The sequence below is a fragment of the Prionailurus bengalensis genome, chromosome A3, assembly GCF_016509475.1.
Source record: "Prionailurus bengalensis isolate Pbe53 chromosome A3, Fcat_Pben_1.1_paternal_pri, whole genome shotgun sequence".
Taxonomy (NCBI): Eukaryota; Metazoa; Chordata; class Mammalia; order Carnivora; family Felidae; genus Prionailurus; species Prionailurus bengalensis.
In genome coordinates, this window is record NC_057354.1 from 74,358,361 (window position 1) to 74,385,304 (window position 26,944).

General features: G+C 38.2%; 1 protein-coding gene across 5 annotated transcripts in view; it reads right to left on the reverse strand.

Moving 5' to 3' along the window:
- The window catches only part of PPP4R3B (protein phosphatase 4 regulatory subunit 3B), a 66,996-nt gene extending 47,181 nt beyond the window's left edge, over positions 1 to 19,815 (reverse strand). For 3 of the 5 annotated variants that reach the window (XM_043603416.1, XM_043603414.1, XM_043603413.1), the window contains exons 1-3: positions 19,167 to 19,753; positions 17,508 to 17,563; positions 7,672 to 7,770 (exon numbers count right to left, since the gene is read on the reverse strand). In XM_043603416.1, the coding sequence (XP_043459351.1) occupies positions 7,672 to 7,770; positions 17,508 to 17,563; positions 19,167 to 19,308 (297 nt within the window). In that variant the 5' untranslated portion in view covers positions 19,309 to 19,753. Of the gene's footprint in view, positions 1 to 7,671; positions 7,771 to 17,507; positions 17,564 to 19,166 lie in introns of all 5 variants that reach the window. The other 2 variants (XM_043603412.1, XM_043603415.1) reach the window with 2 other exon arrangements.
- Positions 19,816 to 26,944: the final 7,129 nt, after the last annotated feature.

A 26,944-nucleotide genomic window follows, 5' to 3' on the forward strand; every position in this document is an offset into this window, starting at 1 on the left:
AGAGAGAGACAGAATGCAAGCAGGGGAGTGGCAAAGAGTGAGGGAGACACAGAATGCAAAGCAGGCTCCAGGCTCTGAGCTGTCAGCACAGAGCCTGATGCAGGGCTCAAACTCCCGAACTGCAAGATCATGACCTGAGCTGAAGTTAGATGCTCAACCTACTGAGACACCTAGGTGCCCCTATAATGATTTCTATAATGACTCTATTTAACATAAAAACTTTACACTTCATAAATTTTTCCCTAATTCTTAACACAAGAGTGCAATTATCCTCTTTTCACCTCAAAACATCCAAATATCCTGAGATGAAAAAGCTCCACAAATTTCCAAATCTACCAAAGCAACATATGAAAAAAGATCTAAGGACTTATTAGAGAAAGTAGATATACTGATGCATATAAGAGACTTTTTCTCCTAGAGCATGAGCATACTTCTTTTATTTCTGAGTTCTCAACAGAGGAGCTGGGCTTAGGGAGAATGACACGTAAATGTAGGAGAAAGTTTAAGTAACAAGGTCATAAGAGCAGTTCAGATAAAATGCCATGGAAATTCAGAGGAAGGGAAATTCCTTCCCACTCCTGGGAGTAAAGGGGGTGGTGAAGAGAGAATATAAGAAGAAATCATAAAAGTAGTGGCATTTGGACCTTCAAAGATGGGTAAGATTCAGATGGGGATAAAGGTATTCAAAGTACAAAGGGAATAGAGTCGGAGAGAGAGAAATGTGTGGTATGCATATGGCCAACAGCAAAACTGGAAATGCAGACTAAAGCCAGATTATGGAAAGTCAAGGGAAGTGAATGTGCAGTACTGCCCTTTAGAAAGTAAGGCATCAGTTGTATGGAATAAATTCGAGAATAAAGACAAACTAGGGTGTTATTCTGAAGTCTACATGAAGAACTGAATTTAGATAGTGATGTTGAGACAGATGAGGGACAGTGTAAGAGAGAGGAAGAACCACAAATAACTCTATAGTTTTAAATCTGTCATTAAGAAGATTATGGCTCCTTTAACAAAAACTGGGAGCATGGAGAGGAATGGTTAATAGAAGGTCAGTTTTGTTAAGTTTGAGGTGTTTGAATACCCAGCTGGCAACTAAATCTGTGGGCCTACTACTCAGGAAAAATAGGACAGAAAACAGAAATTTGGGATTAGGGTAACTAAGGGTAACCATAGAAACAGAAGTAGAGCATGAGGTAGGGAGGGAAGAAGAATCAAATGTTACAAGGAAAGAATAAGAAGAAATCAGAGGAAGGGTGGCTGGCTGGCTCAGTCAGTGGAGTGTGCAACTCTTGATCTCAGGGTTGGGAGTCTGAGCCCCAATTTGGGTGTAGAAATTACTTAAAAATAAAATCGTAGGAACAACAACAAAACAAAAACAAAAACAAAAACAAAAAGAGGAAATAGGAGGATTCAACTTACACTGCAAATGAATAGTTTGCATATGTTTAAGAACAAAAGCAAAGTACAGAAGCATTCACAAGGTTATAGTATGTTTCTACATTATCTAGTATTATCCTGACAAGCTTCCTGGAATCTCTCCTAAATTTAACTCTCACTGACAGATTATATCAGACAGATCTGTCAATCCCACATACATCAAAGTATTTGTCTGGATATCAACAGTGTTGCTCACTAAGCATTTCTGGTTTTCTCCTTTTTGTGGCACATGAGTTCTTTGCTTCCATGAAGTTGTATGTAGCTGTGTGATTTATTTTGGCCAATGAAATGTGAGCGAAGTGTCATGTGTAACTTCTGGGAAGACCTTCTAAAAGCCATTGTTCTGATTTGCCACCTGTCATTCTCACATTGCAATTAGCTTGAAAGTATCAAAATCAATTTTCTATCAGCCTGGGTCTCTGAGTGGCTCTGATAAGCACAGCCCCCTCTTGTCCAACTCTAACCCTCATTCATCAAATAGCAGTAAGGAAAAACAAACTACTGTTGTGATAAGCCACTATTTTAGGATTTTGTTACTATAACACAATCTGGGGTTGCCTGGGTGGCTCAGCTGGTTGGGTGTCTGACTTTTGATTTTGGCTCAGGTCATGAGCTCACAGTTCGTGAGATCAAGCCCTACATCGGGCTCCGTGCTGAGCATGGAGCCTGCTTGAAATTCTCTCTTTCCCTCTCTCTCTGCTCCTCCTTTGCTCTTGCTCCTCATTCTGAGTAAATATTAAAACAAAAAATGAAAAAAAAGGAAAGAAAAGCTTTAAAAGAAAAACAAAACCCACAATCTAACCTTAACATTCTTAAAGTCAGTCAACTACTATGCTGAGTGGGTGCATAAAAAATTTACACTATCAGTAGGGTTCTCAACAAAAATATTTTTTTCCACTCTCCTATCCTACATCCTTACATTTGCTGCTTTAATTTTTTCCCCTTTTTAACTGTCAAACACTATTACTTTCCCCTTTAAATCTCAGAAGAGAGACTTTTCTCCTTTGAAAAAGAGATCACCAGTACTCAACATACTCCCAACATCCTTCTTCTCCATCTTACAACTTATCTTCACTCATTTCCATCATCTCTTTCAAAGAAAATGTCCCTATCCTACCATTTTCTGAGGTTAAAACTTCCATATGCACTTTTGATTTTATGTTTTCTGAAATACACACACACACACACACACACACACACACACACACACACAGAAATTATCTTTGCTCTTCTTATAATTTATTGCTCTCTGAGCCGTCAAACTTTTCAGAGAGGAGTTCTACTTCCTCATTATAAGGTGTTAAAAAATAACTGTGTAATGTTTTTGTTGAAATTGTTTTTTCAAAGGTCAGCAATGACCTCTCAGAACTGAAGAGTAAAATATATAGTTCTGTGGAATACCATGCAGTAATGAGGAGCAATAAACTAGCTGTATATTCAGCAACATGCATAGATTTAATTTTTTTTTTTTCAACGTTTTTATTTATTTTTGGGACAGAGAGAGACAGAGCATGAACGGGGGAGGGGCAGAGAGAGAGGGTGACACAGACTCGGAAACAGGCTCCAGGCTCCGAGCCATCAGCCCAGAGCCTGACGCGGGGCTCGAACTCACGGGCCGTGAGATCGTGACCTGGCTGAAGTTGGACGCTTAACCGACTGCGCCACCCAGGCGCCCCACCAACATGCATAGATTTAAAAAGTACAGTACAACTCAGTTGTTTAGCAAAAAATTAAACTTCTTGGACCAGGAGAGTGGCCAAATCTAATGCCCCTTCCAAAGGCGTTTGGCAGAAGTTTCCAAAGGCAGAAAAGCGTGAGTAAAAATCACTGGCAAATGGGTAGAAGAAATAGTAACTAAGGGCAAAGGAATGAATAAATGGGTAAGGCAACAAGAAGCATCCAATATTAATACTACTGCCTCAAGAAAGGATCAGAGCAAGAGATGATATTCTCTTAGCTCAATTTTATCAGATGCCTGGAAGGGTAAAAACCATGTTTGCCAAGATCACCTATTCTTGGGACTTGACAAAGTTGAATGGAGGCCTGTAATTAAACCTGATGAGTTACACCACTCTGGGAGACATTTTGTCATATAATATAATAATACACTGAAACAATTGTTAGTGACCAAATTAATGATTCTAGTAACGTGCCAGACTTGTACTTTTCAGATACATCTACTACCATACCACAATATGGTGTAATACTAGCATTGTTGATCCAACTACCCTATGTACATAAGCCTCATGGTAAAATTAGTATTGATGATCAAATGTATCGGGAGACTGAGTTAAGGCTGCTCAACATGAATGCTGATAGAAAATGACTGGCAGGAGGAAGAAATGGATTTTGTAAACCACCAGTTAATTTCTATGTGAAACACTCCTGTACAAGTATATCATAAGGTACAAATTACAGATCAAGGAGGAAAATGAGTAATCAAATCCGTATAAAAATATAAAAGGTAAATCATGGCTTTATCAGACAAATTAGTTGTTTCTTAAATCCAGCTCTACTCCAGGACTGCTCCTCCAAATACTAGGCATATTCATACTGATAGTTGCTCTGTCATATAAATGCTATACTAAATACAGACATTTAGAGAAATATGATCATTTTGTTGTGAGAGTCTTGGCAATGGACCAAGGGGTGTCCTTTGCAATCAAGGATTAGTCTTGCCTAAAGGGATCTGGCCCTTGCCTAGCTCCTAAGAGGTAATCTCTAAGCACTCTGAATATCCTGTTTGATGTGTACCTGGGAGCCTTGGGCTATGCCAGATATGCTCTGTGTGGGTAACTAGGTGGTTTATAGAGGAAGTCTTGGGCCACGTAGTATCAGATCAACCTCTGGAGGTGCTGGAAACTAAAGTCTGCCACAGGGCAGTCAGCCTGCTTATAGGAATAACACCCAATAAAAATGCTGGACACAAAGGTTTAGGCAAGCTGTTCTGGTCAGCGATACTATGTGCAGGTTGCCACACATCAGTGCAGGGAGAAGAAAGTGCTGTCTGCCTAAGTATCCTAAAAAAGAAAACTGGAAGTTCATGCCTAGACCCCGCCCTACGTGCCTTTTCCTACTGGTAATTTTTTTTTTTAATTTTTTTTTCCAACGTTTATTTTTATTTTTGGGACAGAGAGAGACAGAGCATGAACGGGGGAGGGGCAGAGAGAGAGGGAGACACAGAATCGGAAACAGGCTCCAGTCTCTGAGCCATCAGCCCAGAGCCCGACACGGGGCTCGAACTCACGGACCGCGAGATCGTGACCTGGCTGAAGTCGGACGCTTAACCGACTGCGCCAGCCAGGCGCCCCCCTACTGGTAATTTTAATCTGTATCACTTTGTTGTAATAAACTGTAATGATGAATGTAACAGCTTTGTGGAGTTCTGTGAGTCTTTCTAGTGAATTAGTGAACCTGCCTGGTCGAGAGACCTCCTGAACTGCCTGAGTGAAAACAGTAAGAAATAAATTTCAGCAAAAATTTCTAGGACAAATGTACAAAGTCTTTAAGAATACACGTATATCCAGAAACATATATTACACAGTACATTCTGAGGTGAGGGGAGGGGAGAAATGGAGTATGCATAACCTAATGTGATGATCACTGGAAAATATTATCTACCACACAAATTTATGTTCTAGAAGAAATGTAATTCAACATTCTAGTTCTAAAGAAGATGTTTACCTTCTATTTTATTCACTTATTCTTTAAATATGTATGGAGTACACACATAACATGTGCCAGGTGCCATGCTGGTATACTGGAGGAGGGAGAATACAAAATACCACTTTTCAGGAATTTATAGTAAAAAGGTTAGTTTTTATATACTATTAATATTCTGAACGGTGTTATAAATGTTATAGAAAAGTAATATTGTCCTTTTATTTTGAAAGTTTTATATCCTTTGTTATGCTTTCATTATTTTTATGGATCAGTTTTTTCCTCCATTTTGTGGATGAGTGCTTGCAGGATTCAAATTTATTGAATCTAGAACAGAGCAGCAAATATTAGTGGACTGCATATGTCTAAGTCTGCAATAGAGGTCATTTTTAGGTCTTACATTTCACTTCAAAGAAAACTTTGTAAACATAAAATTCAATCTCAATCTATGGAGCGCACACAAGAAAAAAAAGGTAAATATTAGGACCTTCTCATCATCACCATCTATAGGTTTAAAAATGGGAAAACATGACAGCAAAATATAGCAAACCAATCTGGATTATATTCTTATGTATATTTTACAAATTAAAGCAAAAAACATATTTAGCAGTGTTTTCCTCTATTCATCAAAGGAAATTCTATTTAAAACCATATACCAATAATGCTCCCGTAATACATGATACACACATAGTAAAATATGAGGTGGAAAGAAACAAACCATCTACTTCCAGTTTAGCTTTGTGACCCAGAGCCATCCATCAAATAAGCTTTATATGGAATGGGAAGATTCACATTATACTTTCTTGGGCTACTTTATTGCACTGTGTGGCACTGTTCCTAGGAGAACTAAGGAAAAAAATGACTGTGGTCAGATGCATAAACTAACTTAAGGACCTTCAGGGATCAGAATCACTAGAATGAAAATGTGATAGAAGTGAAAAAGACAATAGATAAAAAACACTGTAAGAGAGTATTATGCTAGGCAACCACTAAAACACAGTGATTCCATTTACAGAATAGTAGTTAAAATTAATGTTATGATTAACTTAAAATTCCAGTTACCAGATATTAGAGACTAGTTTGCTTAAGGAGACATAATTATTAAATGTAATGTGGTATCTTAAATGGGATCCTGGAAGAGAAAACAGAAATCTGAATACAGTATGGCCTTTAGCTAATAAATGTATGACTAACAATAATGAATAATAATGTATGAATATTTGCTCATTAATTGTGACTACTGTATCCTAGTATAAGAGACTACTAATAGGAGAAAGTGTGCGAGAAGGTGTTAGGGAGGGGAGTACATAGAAATTCTGTATTTTCTACTCATATTTTCTGCAAATATGAAACTTCTAAAATAAAAACTTAATTAAAATAAGTTCCAGTTACCTGAGAGTTATCACCTCTTATATTCTGCTATACTGTAAGCTCTTTAAGAACTGAAGTCATGAACACTTTTGTTGCCTTAATTTTTAAAAAATACTTTTAATCTTTATTTATTTTTGAGAGAGAGAGAGTGCGGGGGTGGGAGGTGGGGGGTGGGGGGGAGGGAGGGCAGAAAGAAGGAGAAACAGAATCTGAAGCATGCTCCAGGCTCTGAAGTATCATCAGCACAGAGTCCAATGTGGGGCTCCAACCCACAGATCGGGAGATCATGACCTGAGCCACCTAGGCGCCCCATTTTAAAAAATTTTTAAAGTAAATTTCATGCCCAGCAGGAAGCCCAACTCAGGGCTTAACTCACAACCCAGAGATCAAGAGTTGAATGCTTAACCAACTGAACTATCCAGGCACCCCAGAAGTCATGAGTACTTCTGATGATTAGTGTCTGGCACACAGTATTCATAAACATTAGGCAAACAGGTGACCAAATATTAAGGAAAAACCTCAAGGATTTAGAACATAATTAATCTTTTTTTTTGTTTTTTAAAATATCCTGACCTTTTATTATGAATATATACTATAAAAATCTAAAGTGCTAAAACATTCTCTCTCCACATTTTTTTAAAAGTTTATTTATTTATTTTGATGGGGCGCCTGGGTGGCGCAGTCGGTTAAGCGTCCGACTTCAGCCAGGTCACGATCTCGCGGTCCGTGAGTTCGAGCCCTGCGTCGGGCTCTGGGCTGATGGCTCAGAGCCTGGAGCCTGTTTCCGATTCTGTGTCTCCCTCTCTCTCTGCCCCTCCCCCGTTCATGCTCTGTCTCTCTGTCCCAAAAATAAATAAAAAACGTTGAAAAAAAAATTAAAAAAAAAAAAAGTTTATTTATTTATTTTGAGAAACAGAGAGAGAGGGATAGTGTGGAAGGGGGGAAGGCAGAGAGAGAGGCAGAGACAGAATCCCAAGTAGGCTTTGCTCTGTCAGCGCAGAGCCCAACATGGGGCTCAATCTCACAAACCATGATATCATGACCCAAGCCTAAATCAAGAGTTGGAGGCTTACCAACTGAGCCACCCAGGCGCCTCTTTCCACATTCTAATATATATCTTCAGGTAACAAGAAAAAAAAATAAAAAATGCACACTTAAGTTAAACATTATTAAAAAGCAACAACAACAACAAAAAAACCTTACCTGACAAATTTTTTCCCAAATCTCGTCACAGCCAGCTTTTTCCTGAAAACTTAGAGCCAGATCATAGTTCTCAGCCTCTGACCAAACAATTAACGTATCCTGTTTAAAAACAAAGATTTCTACATCACCATACTAGAAAAGCTAGAAAAGAAATAACTACGAAGTATAAACAGAAATCAAGAGGACAGGAAACAGTACAGCGATGACAAATGCCCTCTGATAAGTGCAAATAATGCATACTCAATTGACATCATGTAACTGTATTTTGTTATCCTTTGAAACTTTAGTAATATACCGGCAATGGAATAGCTTTGGTACTAAAATGATATTGAGCAATTTTCTAAAACAAAAAATATTAAAACGGGTTAGCAATCTGGTTCATGTACTAAGATCATGTTTAACAGAAAGTCTAGCCATTTTTGGCCAAACTGTAATGTAGACATTCTAATCATCTACATCTTTGGTTTCTAGAAAGTCAGCTATTTCACCCACTAACCACCTACAACTTTATCTTTTCCTTTAACCTGGTTGTCAACTGGTTGCAAGCAGACTGACTAATAGCTGAGAACAATTTAGTTTAACCCTTTCTATTTTTGCCCCCCTCTCCTGAATCTGGAAAAGCCTTCAGGATATGAAGGAATTCAAAACAATGATGAAATGAAGATACTCTAAGTCCTACCAGTAAGTTGTTTCTTATTGTTAATAAGTCTAGCACCTATTTCAGCAGCTTAGGTTGTAGAAAAATTAAGAACCCCAGGGTTAGGTGTTTTTCTACAAATGTTCTTAATTGTATACCTACCAAAAAGTTAATTACACTTTTTGGAAAAAAGCTGTCAACCCCTTTATTAAAACTAAAGTTTGGGTTTAAATTAAAACATGGACAAATTTAAACACAAAAATCATAATGCAACACTCAAATGAAATGCAAATTTTTAAAAGATATATAATAATCGAAGTTTAATATGGCTAAAACTTTTAGAAAATACAAAATTGAAAAAATACATGAGTTTATATCCCAATTTTCAAGTATATAATGTACAAAAATACCTTATAATTAAGAATTATTCACCTAATACTTCTGATTATGATGTGATATGAAAAAAATGTAAAACTCAAAGTAAGCTGCAGATTTACAAAGTTTTCAGAATGAAAACACTTCAATACTTTGATAGCTCTAATCTGTAAGTGAAAATATCCTTCAACTAACCCAGGCCTTAGGTTTTTTGTTGTGTGATCAGGTAAGAAGAACAGCTGGAAAGGTTCTCGCTTCTGCCTAGCTATGCTTCCTGGAAGTCAAATTTGCCACCGGGTATTCTAACATTTCATCATGTGACTCCTTTCATTTAAAAACCTTCTGTGGCTCCCACCATATACAAAAGAGGTTTTGAAATATTTTTAAAAATCCAGCAGAACTCTTTTTACAAACAAAATTTTACTAAGAATCTTTATGTAGAAAAAGATAAAGACAGAACTCCTCTGGTTAAAGCACTAGGACACACATTCAGGCTCCATGTACTTTCCTCAACCCAAGTCAACTTCTTACAGCTCTCCTCAAAACAGCTTCATGAACAATGATCTCCAAAACTTTTTTGTCTCTCAAATTACTTAAGCATTATATTCAGAAATACAATATCAGCAAACCAATACTTTACAAAATATACTGTAAAACAAATAAAATGCCTTAAATAAAGATAAAATAAGCAGTATTTTTAAATGTTTGAATGGTTATGGTTCCATACCGTTATTAGTTAACATTTTAAGACCCAGTATGTACCTAGAGCACAGTAAACCCACAAATGACAGTAGATACAAGCTCCTATTTAATGTCACCCTTTTAATAATTCTGAATTTTGGGGGAGGAGCGTCTTGTGAGATTTATTTACCACTGTTTCTGCATTGTCACCCGGCTCACAGATTAAACTAGGAGTATAAATGTTAGCTTTACCATTACCATGTTAATTTGCACTTCTATCACTGTTTTCAACCCTTTTTACGACATGTGTTCATTTTGTTAGGGTTACACGTCAGTTTAAATTCGTAAATAAAAACATCTGTGCATACCGGCTACTATAATTCACAGTAGTTACGGAACACTTTTCATGGAAGTGTTACCCTTAAAAGGTATCTCTACATATATTTTTTACTTCTGACCACTTATCAAATATTAGCAAAACTTAGTTTCTTTTTTTGATTAAAATATATAAACAGGTTTCGTCTAAATTTCCACACTTTATAATGTACATTCATTTTGGAGATCACTAGTACAACAGGATAAAATCCAAAATCCTTTATCCAGGTATCTAAGGCGCTTTCCAATTTGGTTTCAATCTATCTTCTGAAAGAAAGTCTAGGTAAGCAATGAAGTCTGATTTAAGGTAATTAATTGAGTCCCCTTCTTCACTATCATTTTCTTGTTTGTTTCTTCCCCAAGCCAGGCAAAACCCAGAAACTAAATGGGATTTATATTCAGAATCCTTTTTCAGTGTAAAGAGGACTGACATTGAGAGATGCTTAAAAATTCAGACTCCCATGCTTCTCCCTCGGGAACAGGTCTGGGTGAATCCCAAGAATCCTTATTTTTAAGAAGGGCCTCAGGTTATTCTTTTGATAAGTCAAATTTGAAAACATCACCTAAGCGCCTAAGCGTATCTCTGGTTGGCTGACAGAGGATGGGAAACTGCTATCACAGCAGGAACCTTCTAGCTGTATGAAATCTACTCAAAGTGAGTAGCAAATCCCATCCTTCCTTCTTCCCCTCCCAGAACCCTACTATCTCAGTCAAAAAATAACCGTAAGAAGTACTTCTTAGAACTGCTTGTTTTGAGTATTATAGTAAAAGCTCTTAGGTGAGAGAGCACAAGGATGGCATGAGACTAGTTAAAATAAAATACAAAGTGTTAAATGGCAGAGTTTTCCACATATCCCAAAAGTCTCCCACATCCAAATAGTCATGTTCAATTTTTGTAATAACGTCTGTTTTCAACCGCTGTGCTCTTTGTGTTCTAAGTTTTGCTCATTTGTGTGTAGCACACATATCTTTGGGACATTATTAATGCCTGTTTAAACCAAGAGAAGCTTAGAGTTTTCCTCTACCAACGAAACATTTAGTCACCACTATGTCCCTATGGAAATCAGATTTAAAATGAGCCTGCAGGGAGAACAGAAAAAGTCAGTTATACTTGGTTTGGTCCTTTAAAAAAATAAGAAAGGTGATTATGTCTAAGCCAAGATGGAAATAAGACATGAGCTAGAAAGCTTGACAATTCAGCATTTACAGAATCAGATTTTCACAATGTTGTTTTATGAGAAATGCTCATTTTCAATCTTAAATATTAACACATTCTTGAGGTGAATATTGTTTAAGTCAAAATTTCTTAATAATCCAAGGCCTAAATGACACTTTAGAATTCTATCTAAAACTTGGTGCTTAACATCTTTTCTAGGGAAAGGGTTATCAGTTTTTACATTATATTCACAAAGGCATTTGTGACACATTTAAAACAGTCTAACAAACCAATGGATTATTGGTTTGTTTTCCTCCCCAGTACATTAACATGAATAAACTCTGCTAATGAAATATTTGAGATCCTATTGCTTGTCAGACTAACCCTATCTTTGCCCCAACAGCTATGACAAAATTCAATATACACAGAGCTGAAGTTTTTCAAAAGGAACGTTATTTTTTAAGAAAAAGGAGAATAGAAATACCAGATTTGGAGAATTCAATTTGCAGATTTAAAATCAATTTAGAAGTCTGAAAATGAGTGAGATTAACCAGACATATAGTGCAACATAACATCTAGCTCTCTAGTAGTTCCTAACAGTAGTTGACCCTAACTTGTTCTGAGATGGATTTTTAAACTATACTATCGTATATATAACATATAGTCCAAGGTACACATGATGACGCTGCTAAAAAACAGTACTAAAATCTTCCTAAAATCTGTGATCTATTTGGATATAATGGGAATAACCCCAGACTAGAATTAGGACCTGGGCATCACTCACAGTTTCACTGTCCGCTATTTCTGTGACTTTCAGCAAAGTATTTAACCCCTTTGATTCTTCTTTCCTCATTGGAAAAGAGAATTATGATGAGATTATTATGACTATAGGTCTTTCATTGAGCTTATGTGTGAGGTACTATGCTGAAGCATTTTTTATACATTAATTCACAACTATTACATGATGAAGGTAGTACCTCCACTTAAAGGATAAGATTCAGAGAAAATCTGCTCAAAATTATAATAATGAAATAAATACCTTAAAAGTATTCATGTCCTTGATACTATGCCCCATAAAAAACGTGAACAATTCTAAAAGAACACAAAGTTCTTAACAACTTGCTTCCCAACCTTTTGCCCTGCAGCATTATATTTATGTAGGTTACCTGTCCGAACCTCTATATAAAATCCCTCTCCATCTGATTTCTAAGGGTTCCTTAGTCTCGTTCCAAACCACCACCTAGAATATACCTGTACTCATGACTGCCCAATCTTTCCAACATATTAATTCATGTCCTCCACTTGTGCTCCTGATCTATTGCCAGAGTGGGCTCTATTCATTACACATTCATGCTATTATCTTAACTCAGCATTCAATATTATAGAAATATCCCTTACATTATATACTATACTCCTTACGTTAGTCTATTCCCCACAGTGCCTCTCAGGTAAAACCCCAAATCCCTAATTTTATTGGTTTATTTTGCCAACTAAGAGATACATTGTGACAATTTTCACCTCTACATTAAAAAAAACCTTTTTTTAATGTTTTTTCATTTTTGAAAGAGACACAGTTCAAGCAGGGGTGCGGCAGAGAGAGGAAGACACAGAATCTGAAGCAGGCGCCAGGAGCTGAGCTGTCAGCACAGAGTCCAACGCGGGGTTCAAACTCACGGACCGTGAGATCATGACCTGAGCCAAAGTTGGACGCTTAACTGAGTCACCCAGGCGCCCCTCACCTCTAACTCTAAAAAAAAATTTTTAATGTTTATTTTTGAGAAAGAGAGAAAGAGAGTGTGAGTGAAAGGGCAGAAAGAGAGGGAGATACAGGGTCTGAAGCAGGCTCCAGGCTCTTAGAACTGTCAGCACAGAGTCTGATGTGGGGTTCAAACCCACTAACTGAGATCATGACCTGAGCCGAAGCTGGATGCTTAACCAACTGAGCCACCCAGGGACCTATCACCTCTACCTTTAGCACAGATGTTCGTCTAACTACAACCTAGAAATAGTCTCAATCTTTCACTTGCAGGATATGAACAGCCATTCATTGACCCTCCTTTTGTTACCAAAATTCTATTCTCCCTTGGTTTCAAGACAACACATTTTTCTGATTTTCTACTCTTCCAATTGCGTATTCTTCCTCTTAACTAGATCTTCTTCCTAATTACCAAACACCTAACCCAGCAGCATACCCTGTCAATTCTATCTTCAATATGTATCTCAAACCCATCCACCTCTTTCTATCTCCACTGACATTACCCTAACCTGATTCAACATTATCTCTTGCTTGAATTATATTGTAATCTCTCAGCTACTCTACCAGTTATTGCACCTCTTCAATTCCACACATTTTTGCTTTAGTTTGGATCATGTCACTGCTCTGCTGAAAATTTTCAAAAACTTTCAAATGCACTTTAAAAATCTAAACCAGTTAGTTAGTTACAAACCGGTAAGCAGCACTCAACCAAGTATTAATTGGATGAATGAATAAATGTGGACAATTCAACAAGGCTCGGTCTTATGCTTTATTCTTTTCTTGATTTCTATCTACTCCCTTGAAAGAGGTCCCCTCTTACAGCTAAAAGTAGCAATGATTCTCAAATTAGAATCTTTCATACCAACTCTTACTGTCTCTAGTTCAGTTGTTCATTTTAAGACATTTACAATTATCTTATCATCATTTCAAAGCCTAAGTCGGGGGGAGAGAAGGTATAAAACAGTATATAGTATGCTACCAATTATGCCAGTAAAAGGGAAAATATATATGTGATTGCATGCCTACTCATTCACACATGCATAAGACCTCTAGGAAGATATGCAAGAAACTGGTAACACTGGTGGCCTCTAGCAACGGAAAGCATATGGATGGAGTCCAGGGTGGGAGAGACTTCACCAAATACTTTCTGAATTTTTAACGATGTGACTATATTATCTACCCAAAATAGTTTTTTGTTTTTCTTTTTTTTTTTTTTTTTAAATAAACAAGCCAATAACCAAATCATTAATGTAAACCTTTCTTCTCAACTTCTCAGTTCCTGGAGAGAACCATCATTTTCCTGGCCCCAAGACTCTAAACACTTCTAGTGACCCTTGATTCCTTTTCTTTCATATTTAATCATTCACCAAATCTTCCAGCACTTTCTTGGAAATATACTAGAGCTCTTTTTCTTCTTTCTAATTCCATTTACTACACTGCAACAGACTTTAATTTTTTTCTGCATCTGAATTATAGTAAATAGTCTTGCTACTCCAAAGCTGTTTCCCTTTCCACCCCCAATTCATTATCCACAACACTGCCACACTTGCTTCCCAAACACGGTATCACTTTCATCATGTTAAACCCCCTCCTCAAGAATCTATAATAGCTCCTGTTTAGCTAAACAAATGTAAAAATAAGAAACCTCTGCTGCAAAGAGGCTTAATAACTTTTGTGTCAGGTGTACCATTTCCTTCAGCAGACAGGACCAGGGAGAGTAAAATTTTTCTTAATGATTCTAGCTCAAATCTTCCTTCTTTAATTTTCTACTGCCTGAGTCTGTGGAATAAATTGTTTTTATAAATTTTGTGTTGGCATATACATGCTGTATAATCTTAGTCAAGAAACTTGACCTTTCTGGGCCTTAACTGCCTTATCTGTGGAATGCTTTCATGGGCTTTCAATAAGGACTAGATTAAAACCATTTATCAGTTGTTTTATTATCATAAGGTAAATGTTTCACCTGTTATTATCTTGTCTCCCAAAAAACCCATGGGGACTTCCTTACACTTCTTTCCTAAACCCAATTAACACTCAATGGTATTACATATAAAAGGGTACACATCCCTATGACTCTGCTTTTGATTTAGTCAAAAGCTGATTCTAAATAACTTAAAGTAGGGCTGATTCTAAATAACTTAAAGTTTTCATATGTATCATCAGGCACTTTATTTCATGTTCTACTGCCTACAGTGATCAAGAAAGTGTTGTGAATCAATGATGACCTATTGATATGGGGTCATTTCACATTCAACTCAACTCATTCTAACTTATTTTGAGCCCATAAATCAGAACTTGGCTCATTTTAGAACTGTGTAATGTTAAAAAAAGAATGTTAAATAATTTTCTTTGAATTTATCCAATGCATTCGGTAGCAATACGTCCTATAAACTATGAGCATGTCATTCACTCTAGTCTTTTTAAAATTAAAAACCCACTACTGATCAATATATTTCATATAAATTTTGGAAATGAATACTTTTCTGGGCCAATTTATTGAATAACTTAAATGATGACATTAAAAAATATAATTCTAATGAACACAGAAAAACATCTATGTGTTTGGAAATCTCAATTTGTATAATCTGGCAAAAAGTACAAAATGAATGTTTTGGTGAGAAAATGAAAAACCATTATGTACAACAAACTAAGTTTAAAACAATCCCTAAATTGCTCATTGATTCTATTAGAAAAGTGTACTCAATTTAAACAAAAATAAAGAAAATAAAACAAGTGACACTATTTACACATTTTTCAATTTTAGATACAGAGTTTTTCCATATTACTGTCAGTGCCAGTGTTCTCTTATACTTTAATGTTCTTTAGTAAAAGTAATTCACTTAGAAATAGGTTCTTAAAAATCCTAACGTTATATATTTAAATGTGATGAATTATGGAAAACATTTTCCCAACAGCATGAATTTTTTAAAATAAGTACTTTTTTCTCCAATACTTTAGCTTTCTAGGAGAGTACTACTACAAAGAAAGATATGTTTTAAAGTTTCTAATGAACCATCATGTATTTCTGGACTAGTGTTGGAGGACTATTTTATACACAAACCACTATCACATGTGATCTTTTCAACAGCAACAACAGTTAAAGAATCTTATACACAATCTGAAAAGAATCCACATTATAATTAATTTGTAGGGAGTCACATTAAAAACATAGTTCCTGAATATTTTATATTCATACAGATAGGAGGGAAAAAGATTACAAATTGGAATTTCTTTGCCCACAAGCAAAGCAGCAAAAAAAAAAAAAAAAAAAAAAAAGTACAAAACAAGAAAGGTAACTATCTGGTAAAATTCAGTGCAAAGACAATCATCTGCTTGGCTGACTTAGAAATTAAATTTACTTAAGTATCCAAGTTGTAGGAAACATTTTCAAGTGTTCAATACAGGACAAATGTTTGGTTCTCCATCACAAAGACACATAATATTTTCTAAGCAGTAAGAAAAAAACATTAATATTGAAAAATTAAGTATTTCAAAGATGTGGTTAAGAATATATTGCACATGCAAAACAACAGTTTAACAGTAAGATTTTTACTAATAATGAGCTGTGCAACAGACATGTTGTCACTCCTCCAACTGTGAAGTATTTATTTCTGGGCATCCAAATTTTCACTGACCTTGAAGAAAGTAGGTATTGATGGTGTGAATATAATCCTAAAGTAACTTATCTTTTCCTAGAAAACTCTCTGCCACATTCATTTTACACACCACACCACACCCACACCCACCTAGAAATAATCTAAATGTCTAATATAGAATACTACACAGTTAAAAAAAAAAAACAAAAAACCCAAAAAACTAGATCTACATTGTTAATATCAACAAATCTTCAAATTAACTGTTGAATGAAAAATGAAAATCCAGAGTACATGTAAGAGTATGAGATCAACTGTATAAAGTTTAAAAACACATAAAAGACTACATATTATTTGTGAGTACATACATATGCAGAAAAGGTATATAAGCATGTACAGAAATAATACATCAATTTCAGAACAGTGGTTACCTACAGTTAGGAAGGAGAATGGATAGAATGAGATGGGGGTACAAAGGGGACTTTAACTCTATCCACAATGTGGAACATTACAAAGATTTGAAACAAATATGGTATAATGTTAACACTTTAAATTTGGTGGTTATACAGACACACATTGTATTTTCTGTACTTTTCAGTTTTGAAATATATAATAATAAAAATGCAAATATTCACAAAAGAAAAGGTTCAAGCACTGCTGCCAATTCCAGATTAAATACCTGGGCACGCTAAAAAAAAACCACAGGTTTTTCTCTTCCCAATAAGACAATAAATATTAATAGAAAACATTACATGACTGGCAATGTACACTTTTATAAAGTATCACACCACTTTTTATATTAAAAATATAGAATTAAAGAACAGGATTTAAATGCTTCTACTTCAAAAACTCTACTTTTGCTGGAGTCAAACGATCAAATTTCACACCACAAACAGGTTTTCCTCGCTTTAAAGAGTGTCCCTTTGAATTTTCTTATATGCCATTTTCTTTAAATGTGATTGAGAATAAAAAGGCTTAGTGTACAGGGTATAAAAGATACCTGGCTATCTGTAGTTAAATAAGACTAATGAATACACTATATTCTAACATAAACTAACACTGGCTCAATTCAAAGGTAATAAATTACTGCCAGTACAAAAACTTTCACTTTTGTTTCAAACTTTTGACCTACCAGGGAAATACAGTGTGTAACTCTGTTTACCAAACATGTTTTATCTTATCAGGAAAATTTTCCCATCTTTGTAACATTAATACTTTCTTGATCACAGATGAAGTCTTTCAAATTAAAGATAAACTACTTGCCTGTTGTTTTTGATATGCAGTGTTTGGATTTATCTTTGATTCCAAGAGTAGTGATCCTGAAAGATAAAAAATAATATTTATAAGTTTCAATTTATAAAACCTGATTAAAGTATCAGAATATAAATTAAAAACAAAACAAAACAAAACAAAAACTTCTGTTCTCTTCCCTTATCTAGAGATGTGAAGCAATCAAATGTATTATGATTCACATTTTTCTCTCCAGGTCTGGGCTTCATATTTAATTTAGAACACACCATCTTATCCCCATATGCCCTTAAAGGAAAAAAATCCTCTTAGGATCAACATTCAGACCCAAAATGTAAGGAGGCTAGATGTCCATTCAAGTTTTATTGAAATGAAAATTTTAAGATCTAAATGACTACTTGAAGCCAAACTCTTTTTAACAAAGTTATTTTATTGCTTTTCCATTTTAACAAATAAAACAAATTACAAAGGACAACAGGAATCTAAGTAGTTAGTACATAAATTACAGAACTGCATTTATCCTTTTCTCCTTAACAAAAGGAAGGACACTTCATGTAGAAATAAACGTCCACAACTATTTAAAATAATAGGGAGAGTGCGAGAGTTCAAAATACAATAAATCTAAGATTGTTATTTTTCTACTATCTGGACACAGCTGGTCAAACCGAGGCGTTCAGATTACAACGAGAATGGTTTTATTTTTTTTTTTTAATTTTTTTTTTCAACGTTTATTTATTTTTGGGACAGAGAGAGACAGAGCATGAACGGGGGAAGGGCAGAGAGAGAGGGAGACATAGAATCAGAAACAGGCTCCAGGCTCTGAGCCGTCAGCCCAGAGCCCAACGCGGGGCTCGAACTCACGGACCGCAAGATCGTGACCTGGCTGAAGTCGGACGCTTAACCGACTGCGCCACCCAGGCACCCCGAGAATGGTTTTAATTACGACTCTACATTTTATAATTTAAAAATACTTCACATGACTCCTACAAAAAAAATCAACGGATAAACGTTTACAATCTGCTCTGGTGTCCTAACTTGTTTAGGTTGTAAAGTATCCACTTTTTCATGGCAACCTCTACAAAGGCAGCCTGGAGGGATCCCCGACATAGATATGCTTGTGCGTGCATGTATCGTGGCAACAGTCTGCAATAACTGCAGGAAAAGGTGCCTTTTGGTTTTCCCTAGCACCTGTCGACTGGGGCGAACGGGATTCGTTAGTAAAATGGGTTAAAAACAACAACAGCAACAACAACAACAACAACACTGAGAAAGTAAAGTTTTACTAAGACTTTTGAAATAGACAAGTAATTGGGTAAGAAAGCAAAAATTAACTGGGGGGGGGGGTGTCGTCAGCTCCCTAGGGCGAGTAAATAACTACTCTGTCTTCTCATTACTTCCTCTCTTCTCACTCGCCCCTTTTCAAAGGAGGCGAGACTGGAGAGGAAGGGGTCAAATCCTTAATAGGGATAGAAGGCGGGGGAACAGCATCAGCGTCTGACTGAGGGTAAATCCGGACAAAGTAGTTTGTTTTTACCGTACAGAAGTGCAGGCACAAAACCAATGCGCTGTCCCAAGATGTGGCAGTAACAGTACCCGGCCCAGGGCCTAAACACCAGGGCTTTGCCCAAACCGGAGGCACTGACTGTCCCCTATTCTATGTTCCAATAACCTTACCGTCGGACTCAGCCCGAACCAGCAGCGACATCCCCTTGAGCTCCTCTACGTAAGTAGAGGAGACGTGCCCGGTGCCTCGGTCGTCCCATTGACGGTCTTCGTTGAGGGTATAGACCTTCACTCGCCGCCGCGTATCCGACATGGTGGCTGCTGTCCCCACCGCTCCAGCCGCTGCCTCCTCGCTCACGTCGTCCGCGCCCCTCACTCTTGAGAGACGGTTGCGGCGGAGGCGGCAGCGGCGGCGGCGGCTCCAGAGAGGCCTGAGTTCACCATGGCTCCCAAGGTTCAGCCGCGGGAAGGGGCAACAAGAGTCACCGAGACCTCTCCGCCCGGAGACCCGGTAACCTCTTACTTCACCCCCGCACACACCCACCCTCCCTCCCTTTGCCCCCCAGAGCTCGTTCGCTCTCCCGCCGCCGCCGCCGCCGCGGTAACTACTACAGTTCCGCCATCTTGTAACCCGATTCTCTAAGCCTTTCTCTTCCTCCTCCAGCAGACTCGCACGGGCTGTCCTAGCAGGGGCTACGGCGGCCGACGAGTCCAACACGCTGCACTTCTGCTTTCCGCACGCTCTTCCGAGCCCGCAGTGCTCAATGTTCTCGCGAGGCGGTTTACTGGACCGAAGTGGGAGGGTCTATGTGCAACTTCCTCTTCTCTCGGCCCTGCCTGATGGCGCGGGATCTCGGCCGGGTTGTCGGCTCTCGCGAGTTCTCTGTCCCCTTTAGTGCCGCGAGACTGCTTTCTGAGCTAGCGGCGAGAGCCGAGTTTTGGGTTTTTCTTGAAGTGGTTGCAGGCTACCCTGAGGGTGTGACGAGCCGTGGGACCCAGCTCTGAGGAAAAAGTAGAGCAAACTTGGGAGGTACGCATCCTCGGGCGGGACTAACCCTAAGCAAGAGGGAAGGAAATGTGCTCGCACTCTTAATTGGAAGCTAACCCTGTCAGCCTATGGGAGAAAAACAGTTTAAATTTCTGTGAACATGTAGGAACAGTGGTCTCTTTAAGGAGACCCGAAACCCACCAAAACTTATTATGGAATCTGTTAAAGTTAAGCATCTCCTCAGGAAGTGTTCTGTGGATCTCCAGGCAATTATAACGTGCGTGGTACGGAGTGTGTTGACAAATTCCTATTTCCCGCCAAAGCGTTTCACTGTTAGGCTTTTGGTAGCTGGCCATTGAAAAGCATCCTTTCCCCCTCACGAAAATACAGTGGCCTTTCCGTGTTTCTAAGCTCGGAAAAGAAATCTTCAGAGAAGTTGAGGGAAGTGGCGCGGACCTACGTTCCTAACACATCTAAAATAATTGTTTTGATATTTTTGAGTTTTTCTTACGGGCATTGCTTGCGTTATCTATCGGGAGGTCTTCTGCGCTGAATAAGCGGAAGGTGAATTCTCTCGGCATTCACATTGATTGTCAAACATTGCCGGGTGGATACCAGCCATTTGCTGGGCAGTCGTTTATTTCGGTCCACGTTCGTTCTCGATGGAATCCTTTTATTCGTTTTTAAAGCCTTTCTCAGCTTGTTCTGTCTTTAGTTCTTTCTAACCCATTAGTCTGAAAAGTGAAAAACACGAATTGCACACGTAGCCCCTTTGGCGCATCTTGGGAGTTGTCGTCAGTACTTACCTGTGGTTTTGACAAGATCTTCTACGTAGACACCCTTCGGAGGTGCACTAAAAACGTGAGAAGTCTTAGGAAGAACAGACGCTTGATACAAAATAAATTCTAATTGCAAAATCTGAATACATAGGATTTTTTTTTTAATCTGAAGGAGACCTCAGAAAATGTACTTGAATTAAGTAGTTATATGTAATAATAGGACCCGTTAATTGCTGTGATTGATGTGGACAAAATGCATTTTGAGCCCAGAGGAAATAATATTTCTGTCATGGGTCAAAGAAAGCTTCACAGAAGTTTTGAACCAGATGTTAGAGGATCCCTGAATGGGAATTTGCATTTTGGCTTGGGAAGGTGTTCAAGGCTGAGAGGACAGGAGGAACAAAGTCATTATATGTTACTGGCCTAAAAGAACTTCTCTGTAAGTAATATATAAGTTAAAGGAATGACAACTATGAAGAAGTCTCTTTAATACTATATGTGTCAAGGTTAATGGCCCTACTAACTCTGGATAAAACGGCGAAATAATAGTTATTTCCTGTATTTACTCAATCATTCCTAGTATTTGTTGATCATATACTATGTGCTAGGACACTGTTCCATACAGTGAATAAATAGAAGTCCCTCTTGTCATGGAGCTTACATTCTAGTGTAGGAAGACAGTGAACAAATATATGCCAGATACTGATAAATATGAGTACAAAAAAATAAGAGTAGCAAAAGGTCAGTGAGCTTGGGAAGGAAAATGGTGTTTATTGAGGAGGGCCTCTGAGGGAGGTAGTCAGCCATGCATTTCCTCAAGGGAAGAGAGCATGAGGGAGCCGGACAGCAAAGTACAAAGCCTTGTGGCTGTAGCATGCTGAGTGAGAGGGATAATAAGGAAACCAGTGTCTTTAAACCAAATTTTGTAATACTATACATATTGTTGTACAGATGTACCCCAGTTTAAACCGTCTTCTATGTATGTGTCATTTCCAGTAGTTTCCACCCTTCAACAATAAGTGATTTACAGAAATTATTTCATGTGTTCAAAATATATTTGAAGTTAAATTCCTAGAGCAGGGATTTTCAGCATTGGCACTAACATTTTTGGGCTAGATAATTCTTTGTTGTGAGAGGTTGTTCTGTGCATTACAAGGTGTTTAGCAGCATCCCTTATTTTCACCCATCTGATGCCAGTATTATTGCACCCTTTCGTCCAGCTGTGATCACCCAAATCATCTACCATCATTGCCATTGTCCTTGGGAGGCACATTACATTTTTTCATTCTTTTTTAAATTTTTTTTTTTCAACGTTTATTTATTTTTGGGACAGAGAGAGACAGAGCATGAACGGGGGAGGGGCAGAGAGAGAGGGAGACACAGAATCGGAGACAGGCTCCAGGCTCTGAGCCATCAGCCCAGAGCCTGACGCGGGGCTCGAACTCACGGACCGCGAGATCGTGACCTGGCTGAAGTCGGACGCTTAACCGACTGCGCCACCCAGGCGCCCCACATTTTTTCATTCTTGAAGGTTTAAAAAATTACGTTGTTAATATATACAATTAGGTTGTTGTTTGATTGACTCATGTCCTTGAAATGTGAGGCTTTCTGTTTTCACCCTTCCCATTCTGTTAAATGTTTTAATAAACAAGAGTTTGCTATATTCACTCATTTTTTTTCTTTAAGATGATTAAGTCTTTGCCTTTTAAATAAAGCATCAAACTAATAACCTATATCCTCTTCAGCCACATTCCTATTTCTTTTCCCCTTTACAGCCAAACTAAGTGTTGAAGTTGTTTATATTCCCTTCATTTCTTCACCTCTCACTTATTCCTCAATTGAACCTATTCTGATTTCTATTCCTTCCATCCTCCTGCCTTGCCTTCATCATAAAGTTCTTTATAAACTAACTGAAGATATCTATGTTAATAATGCCACTGGACATTTTTCAACCCATTTTACTTGAACTAAGCTAATTTTTTTTGAGGGAGAGAGAGAGAAAGAATCCAAAGCAGGCTCTGTGCTGTCAGCATGGCATCCCACTAACCGTGAGATCATATAACCTGACATGAAATCAACAATCAGACTCATAACTGATTGAGCCACCAGACGCCCATACTTGATCCAAGTTAAAATTGACACTTTTTTGTCTGAACTTTGTTCCCTACAGTCATCTCATGACAACTCTTGCTTTATCCTTCAGATGCTGCTAGTTGCCACTTTCATAGAGGAGCCTCTGACTCCCCTGACTAGATAATATCCTCTTGGAATGTTACAGACACCAAAAAACCCAATTCAGAGTAGTTTAAATGATAAGAGAATTTATTGGCTCATGAATGGGAAGTCTGGAGATAAAGGGAAACCTCAGATAGACTCAATTGGTTCAACATGAACAGCGAGAACTTGTTTTCCTTCTCCCTCTGAATTCTATATTCTGCTTTGTCAAATTCATCTAAGACTTAAGATCTTTTGTATCTTAAGACAGTGGCCAAGAGCTCCCAAGTTTCCACAGTTCTTTATTCACAGCAAAAGAGAGTTTCCTCACATATTCCCAGTTGCATTGTAATTAGACTAATATAGGTCACATGACTATTCTTGAACCTAGAGATTTGAAGTCTAGGGTATGTCAAGCACTGATTGGTGGAGGCAAATCAAGGCCCATCCTGGGGGCTGGGGATGGGTTTAATCCCACCCAAATCCCGTGGATATACCATGTGATAATGGGTAAAACAGATGTGGGAAGACAACCAGAGTATCTGTTTTATTTTCTTATTACATATTCACAGGACCATGCACCCTTCCATTGTAGCATTTGTCATATGTGTAGCTTTATTTGTAGGATTTCTGATTAATAATTGTCTCTTCATCTAGATGACAAATTTCTTTGAGTTCTGGGATCTATGTTTTTTCTTATCATTTTATCTGTAGTGCCTAGTGGATGGTATGGAATATAGCATGAACTCAATAACTGTTCAAAGATTGAAGTTTCCTTAGAAGTTTACTACTCAATTTGACATGCTCCCTAGAAGGTAATTTAATAACTCCCCTATCAAATCAACTGAGATTAAATTACATCTTTGAAAGCTACAGATTGGTATGTCTAATTTCTTTATTTTTTATTTTTTTTTTTAATTTTTTTTTTCAACGTTTATTTATTTTTGCGACAGAGAGAGACAGAGCATGAACGGGGGAGGGGCAGAGAGAGAGGGAGACACAGAATCGGAAACAGGCTCCAGGCTCTGAGCCATCAGCCCAGAGCCTGACGCGGGGCTCGAACTCCCGGACCGTGAGATTGTGACCTGGCTGAAGTCGGACGCTTAACCGACTGCGCCACCCAGGCGCCCCAAGTATGTCTAATTTCTAAGTAGTCAGTTTTTGACGCACTACTGAAAGTTGTGAAACAAACCTGATATATTTTTTACATTTTTTAACAGTTTCTGATTCCTTGTAGGATAAAGTTCTGTAGGGTGGCATACAAAGCTCTTCATGGTTTAGCCCCTACCAAATCCTGGCTCTTTACTCTCAAGAGCAAGGCTATGGACTGTGTGATTTTCCCTGGGGTGATTTTTCCTTTTTTATTTAAAAAAAAAAAATTTTTTTTAACGTTTATTTATTTTTGAGACAGAGAGAGACAGAGCATGAACGGGGGAGGGTCAGAGAGAGAGGGAGACACAGAATCTGAAACAGGCTCCAGGCTCTGAGCAGTCAGCACAGAGCCCGACGCGGGGCTCGAACTCACATACTGCAAGATCGTGACCTGAGCCGAAGTCAGACGCGTAACCGACTGAGCCACCCAGGCGCCCCTGATTTTTTTAGTCATAGCTCTTCCCATACCATTTACCAAATATTCTTAGGAGTATTTTCTCTGGGTGATTGTCGTTTCTCCAGGTGTTCCCTCATACCCTGACAGAATAGAGGCAGAGGAGGGTGGCAAGAGGTCCATCTGTTTGGTATTCAGGCTTTCATTTAATTACTCCTTTTAACCCTGCTTTCACAGTGGCCCACTAATGTGACTAGTGTCTCCAAGTCAAAAGACTCTCCTAATTCGGAAAATAAATCTCAGTCTCCTGAGGTGGCAACAGTGTTCAAAGGGCTTTTATGGGTATGAGTGTGTGTAGAGGGAGATGTTAGTCCTTTGGTTATGTGAGGTTGGGAAGGGAACCCTTTCTATATAGTTTGACCCTGTCCTCAAATTCTCAGCCCTGATCCTTTCTGATTTGTTGTGGAGATAATTAATTCTCTTCTTCTCTGATCATCTCTGTGGTAAATTAGATTGTAACTTCCTCTGTTCTCCTAAGGTCCACTACTGCTCCTACCATTTGCTTACCATGCAAATGACATTTGTTAAAGTATCTTATCTGCTATTGTCTCTTTTGTTATGTTTGCCCTTTGGACTCTATACTTAAAAGCTTTTTTTATTTAACTGTATGTGGCTAATTTTCCATTTTTGACAAAGGTATCCTAACATATTTCATGTTTAATTCTGTATTCCACTTGTATTTTTTGTATATGTGAAGTAGGATGCTAATTTAAAATTTTTCCTCCAAATGGAGAGCCACTTGTCAATATCATTTATAGATTAAATAATTTGAAGTGCTATTTTAATCATACTCTTTACTAAGTTTACAGTCATATATACATAAATATATCTGGATTTTAAATTTGTAAAAAATTTTATTATTTTGAGAGAGAGAGAAAGCATGAGTGGGGGAGGGACAGAGAGAAAGGAGAGAGAGAATCCCAAGCAGGTTCCACACTGTCAGTGCAGAGCCCCACGCAGGGTTCAAACTCATGAACTGTGAGATCATGACCTGAGCCAAAATCAGACACTCAGCTGACTGAGCCACCCAGATGCCTCTGTATCTGGGTTTGAGTCTGAACTCACTACATTGTTTTCATTGTTTTAGTTGGCTAACTGTAGTGTGACAGTTTTAATTGCCATAGTTTTTTATTACTTGTTTTGGTATTTAATTGATATGGTGGCCATATCAGTGCATTATTCAGATCTCCTTCAAGAGGACCTACTTTGGGGAACATACTTGACTGACAGCCAGCTGCCACTGCTTTGGGTCCATTGCATTTGAGCTGAGGCCGTAAAAACCTTGAGCTGCTCCTAGCCAGTAACTGAGCACAGCAGGAGTACTACTATACTTGTCCTTTACTGTCCAGTGTAGAACTTCTCTGTGGGCAACTGTGGCTTGGGGAACTTCTTAGCAGTCTGGAAGAGACATTCTTGGAACTACACTATAATCTGAAGCTCTTTCCACTCAGTATTTCCTTCCCTTCCTTCTTTTACAGAAGTCAAACTTGTATTATGGTCTGTAGGCTCTCTCTGTCAATTCCTGTCTATTTTATTCTTCACAGATGTTTCCTCCAGTCATTATCTTACATGTTTAGTCCCTTCTTGGCATCTGTGTCTCTGAGGGCTGGAACTGACATATGTGGTACAGGGAGTGGTGTAAGAAATCAGGCAGTAAGATGGGGTTTGGGGAATAGTTGACTCAGTCCTTGGCACAAGGTGGCCACTTGACTAATGATTTGACCAGTAGTGACCTAGGAAAACTTTCCGAAAGAGGGGAATGCTGTTGTCTAGACAATGATTTAGGCGTTTGAAAAATATGGGGAAAACAATGCCTACAAGGATAGCAGAGCTGGCCACTTAAGTTGCACTACTGCCTTGCAGGGGGATATTGAGTTGACACTTAACACACAGTTAAAGCTAAGTTTGGGAGCCAGGAGGCCTCTTTGGGCTTCATAAAAAGGCCCTTATTTCCTTCAGTGTAAGAACAGATATGGGATTTGACAGAGTTACAGAGCTCTAAAGATATTTGAATGCTTAGCCCATGGGCGGGGGGAGTGGGGGAGATATCTGCTGTGCAGTTAGGGCCCTGGTTGGGAAATCCTGAAGCTTGAAATATGGGATGGTGTGGTAGAGCCCCTTCCTAAGGAATGTGATGGAAACCTCAAGACAAGGGAAGGCAACCTGGCTATGTGTGCATGTGCAATATTCTTCACAACTTTGTAATATAGACTGCCCATTCAGACTGTATGCTACTATATATGGGAGACACGGGAGCAAAAATTGAAGAAAAGGCAACCCCCCCCCTCCCCCGCTGCACTCAGGGCTCAGCCTTTGGGTTTTAGCCCACTGAGCCAGTGCTGGCACAAATAAAGTTGCTTCC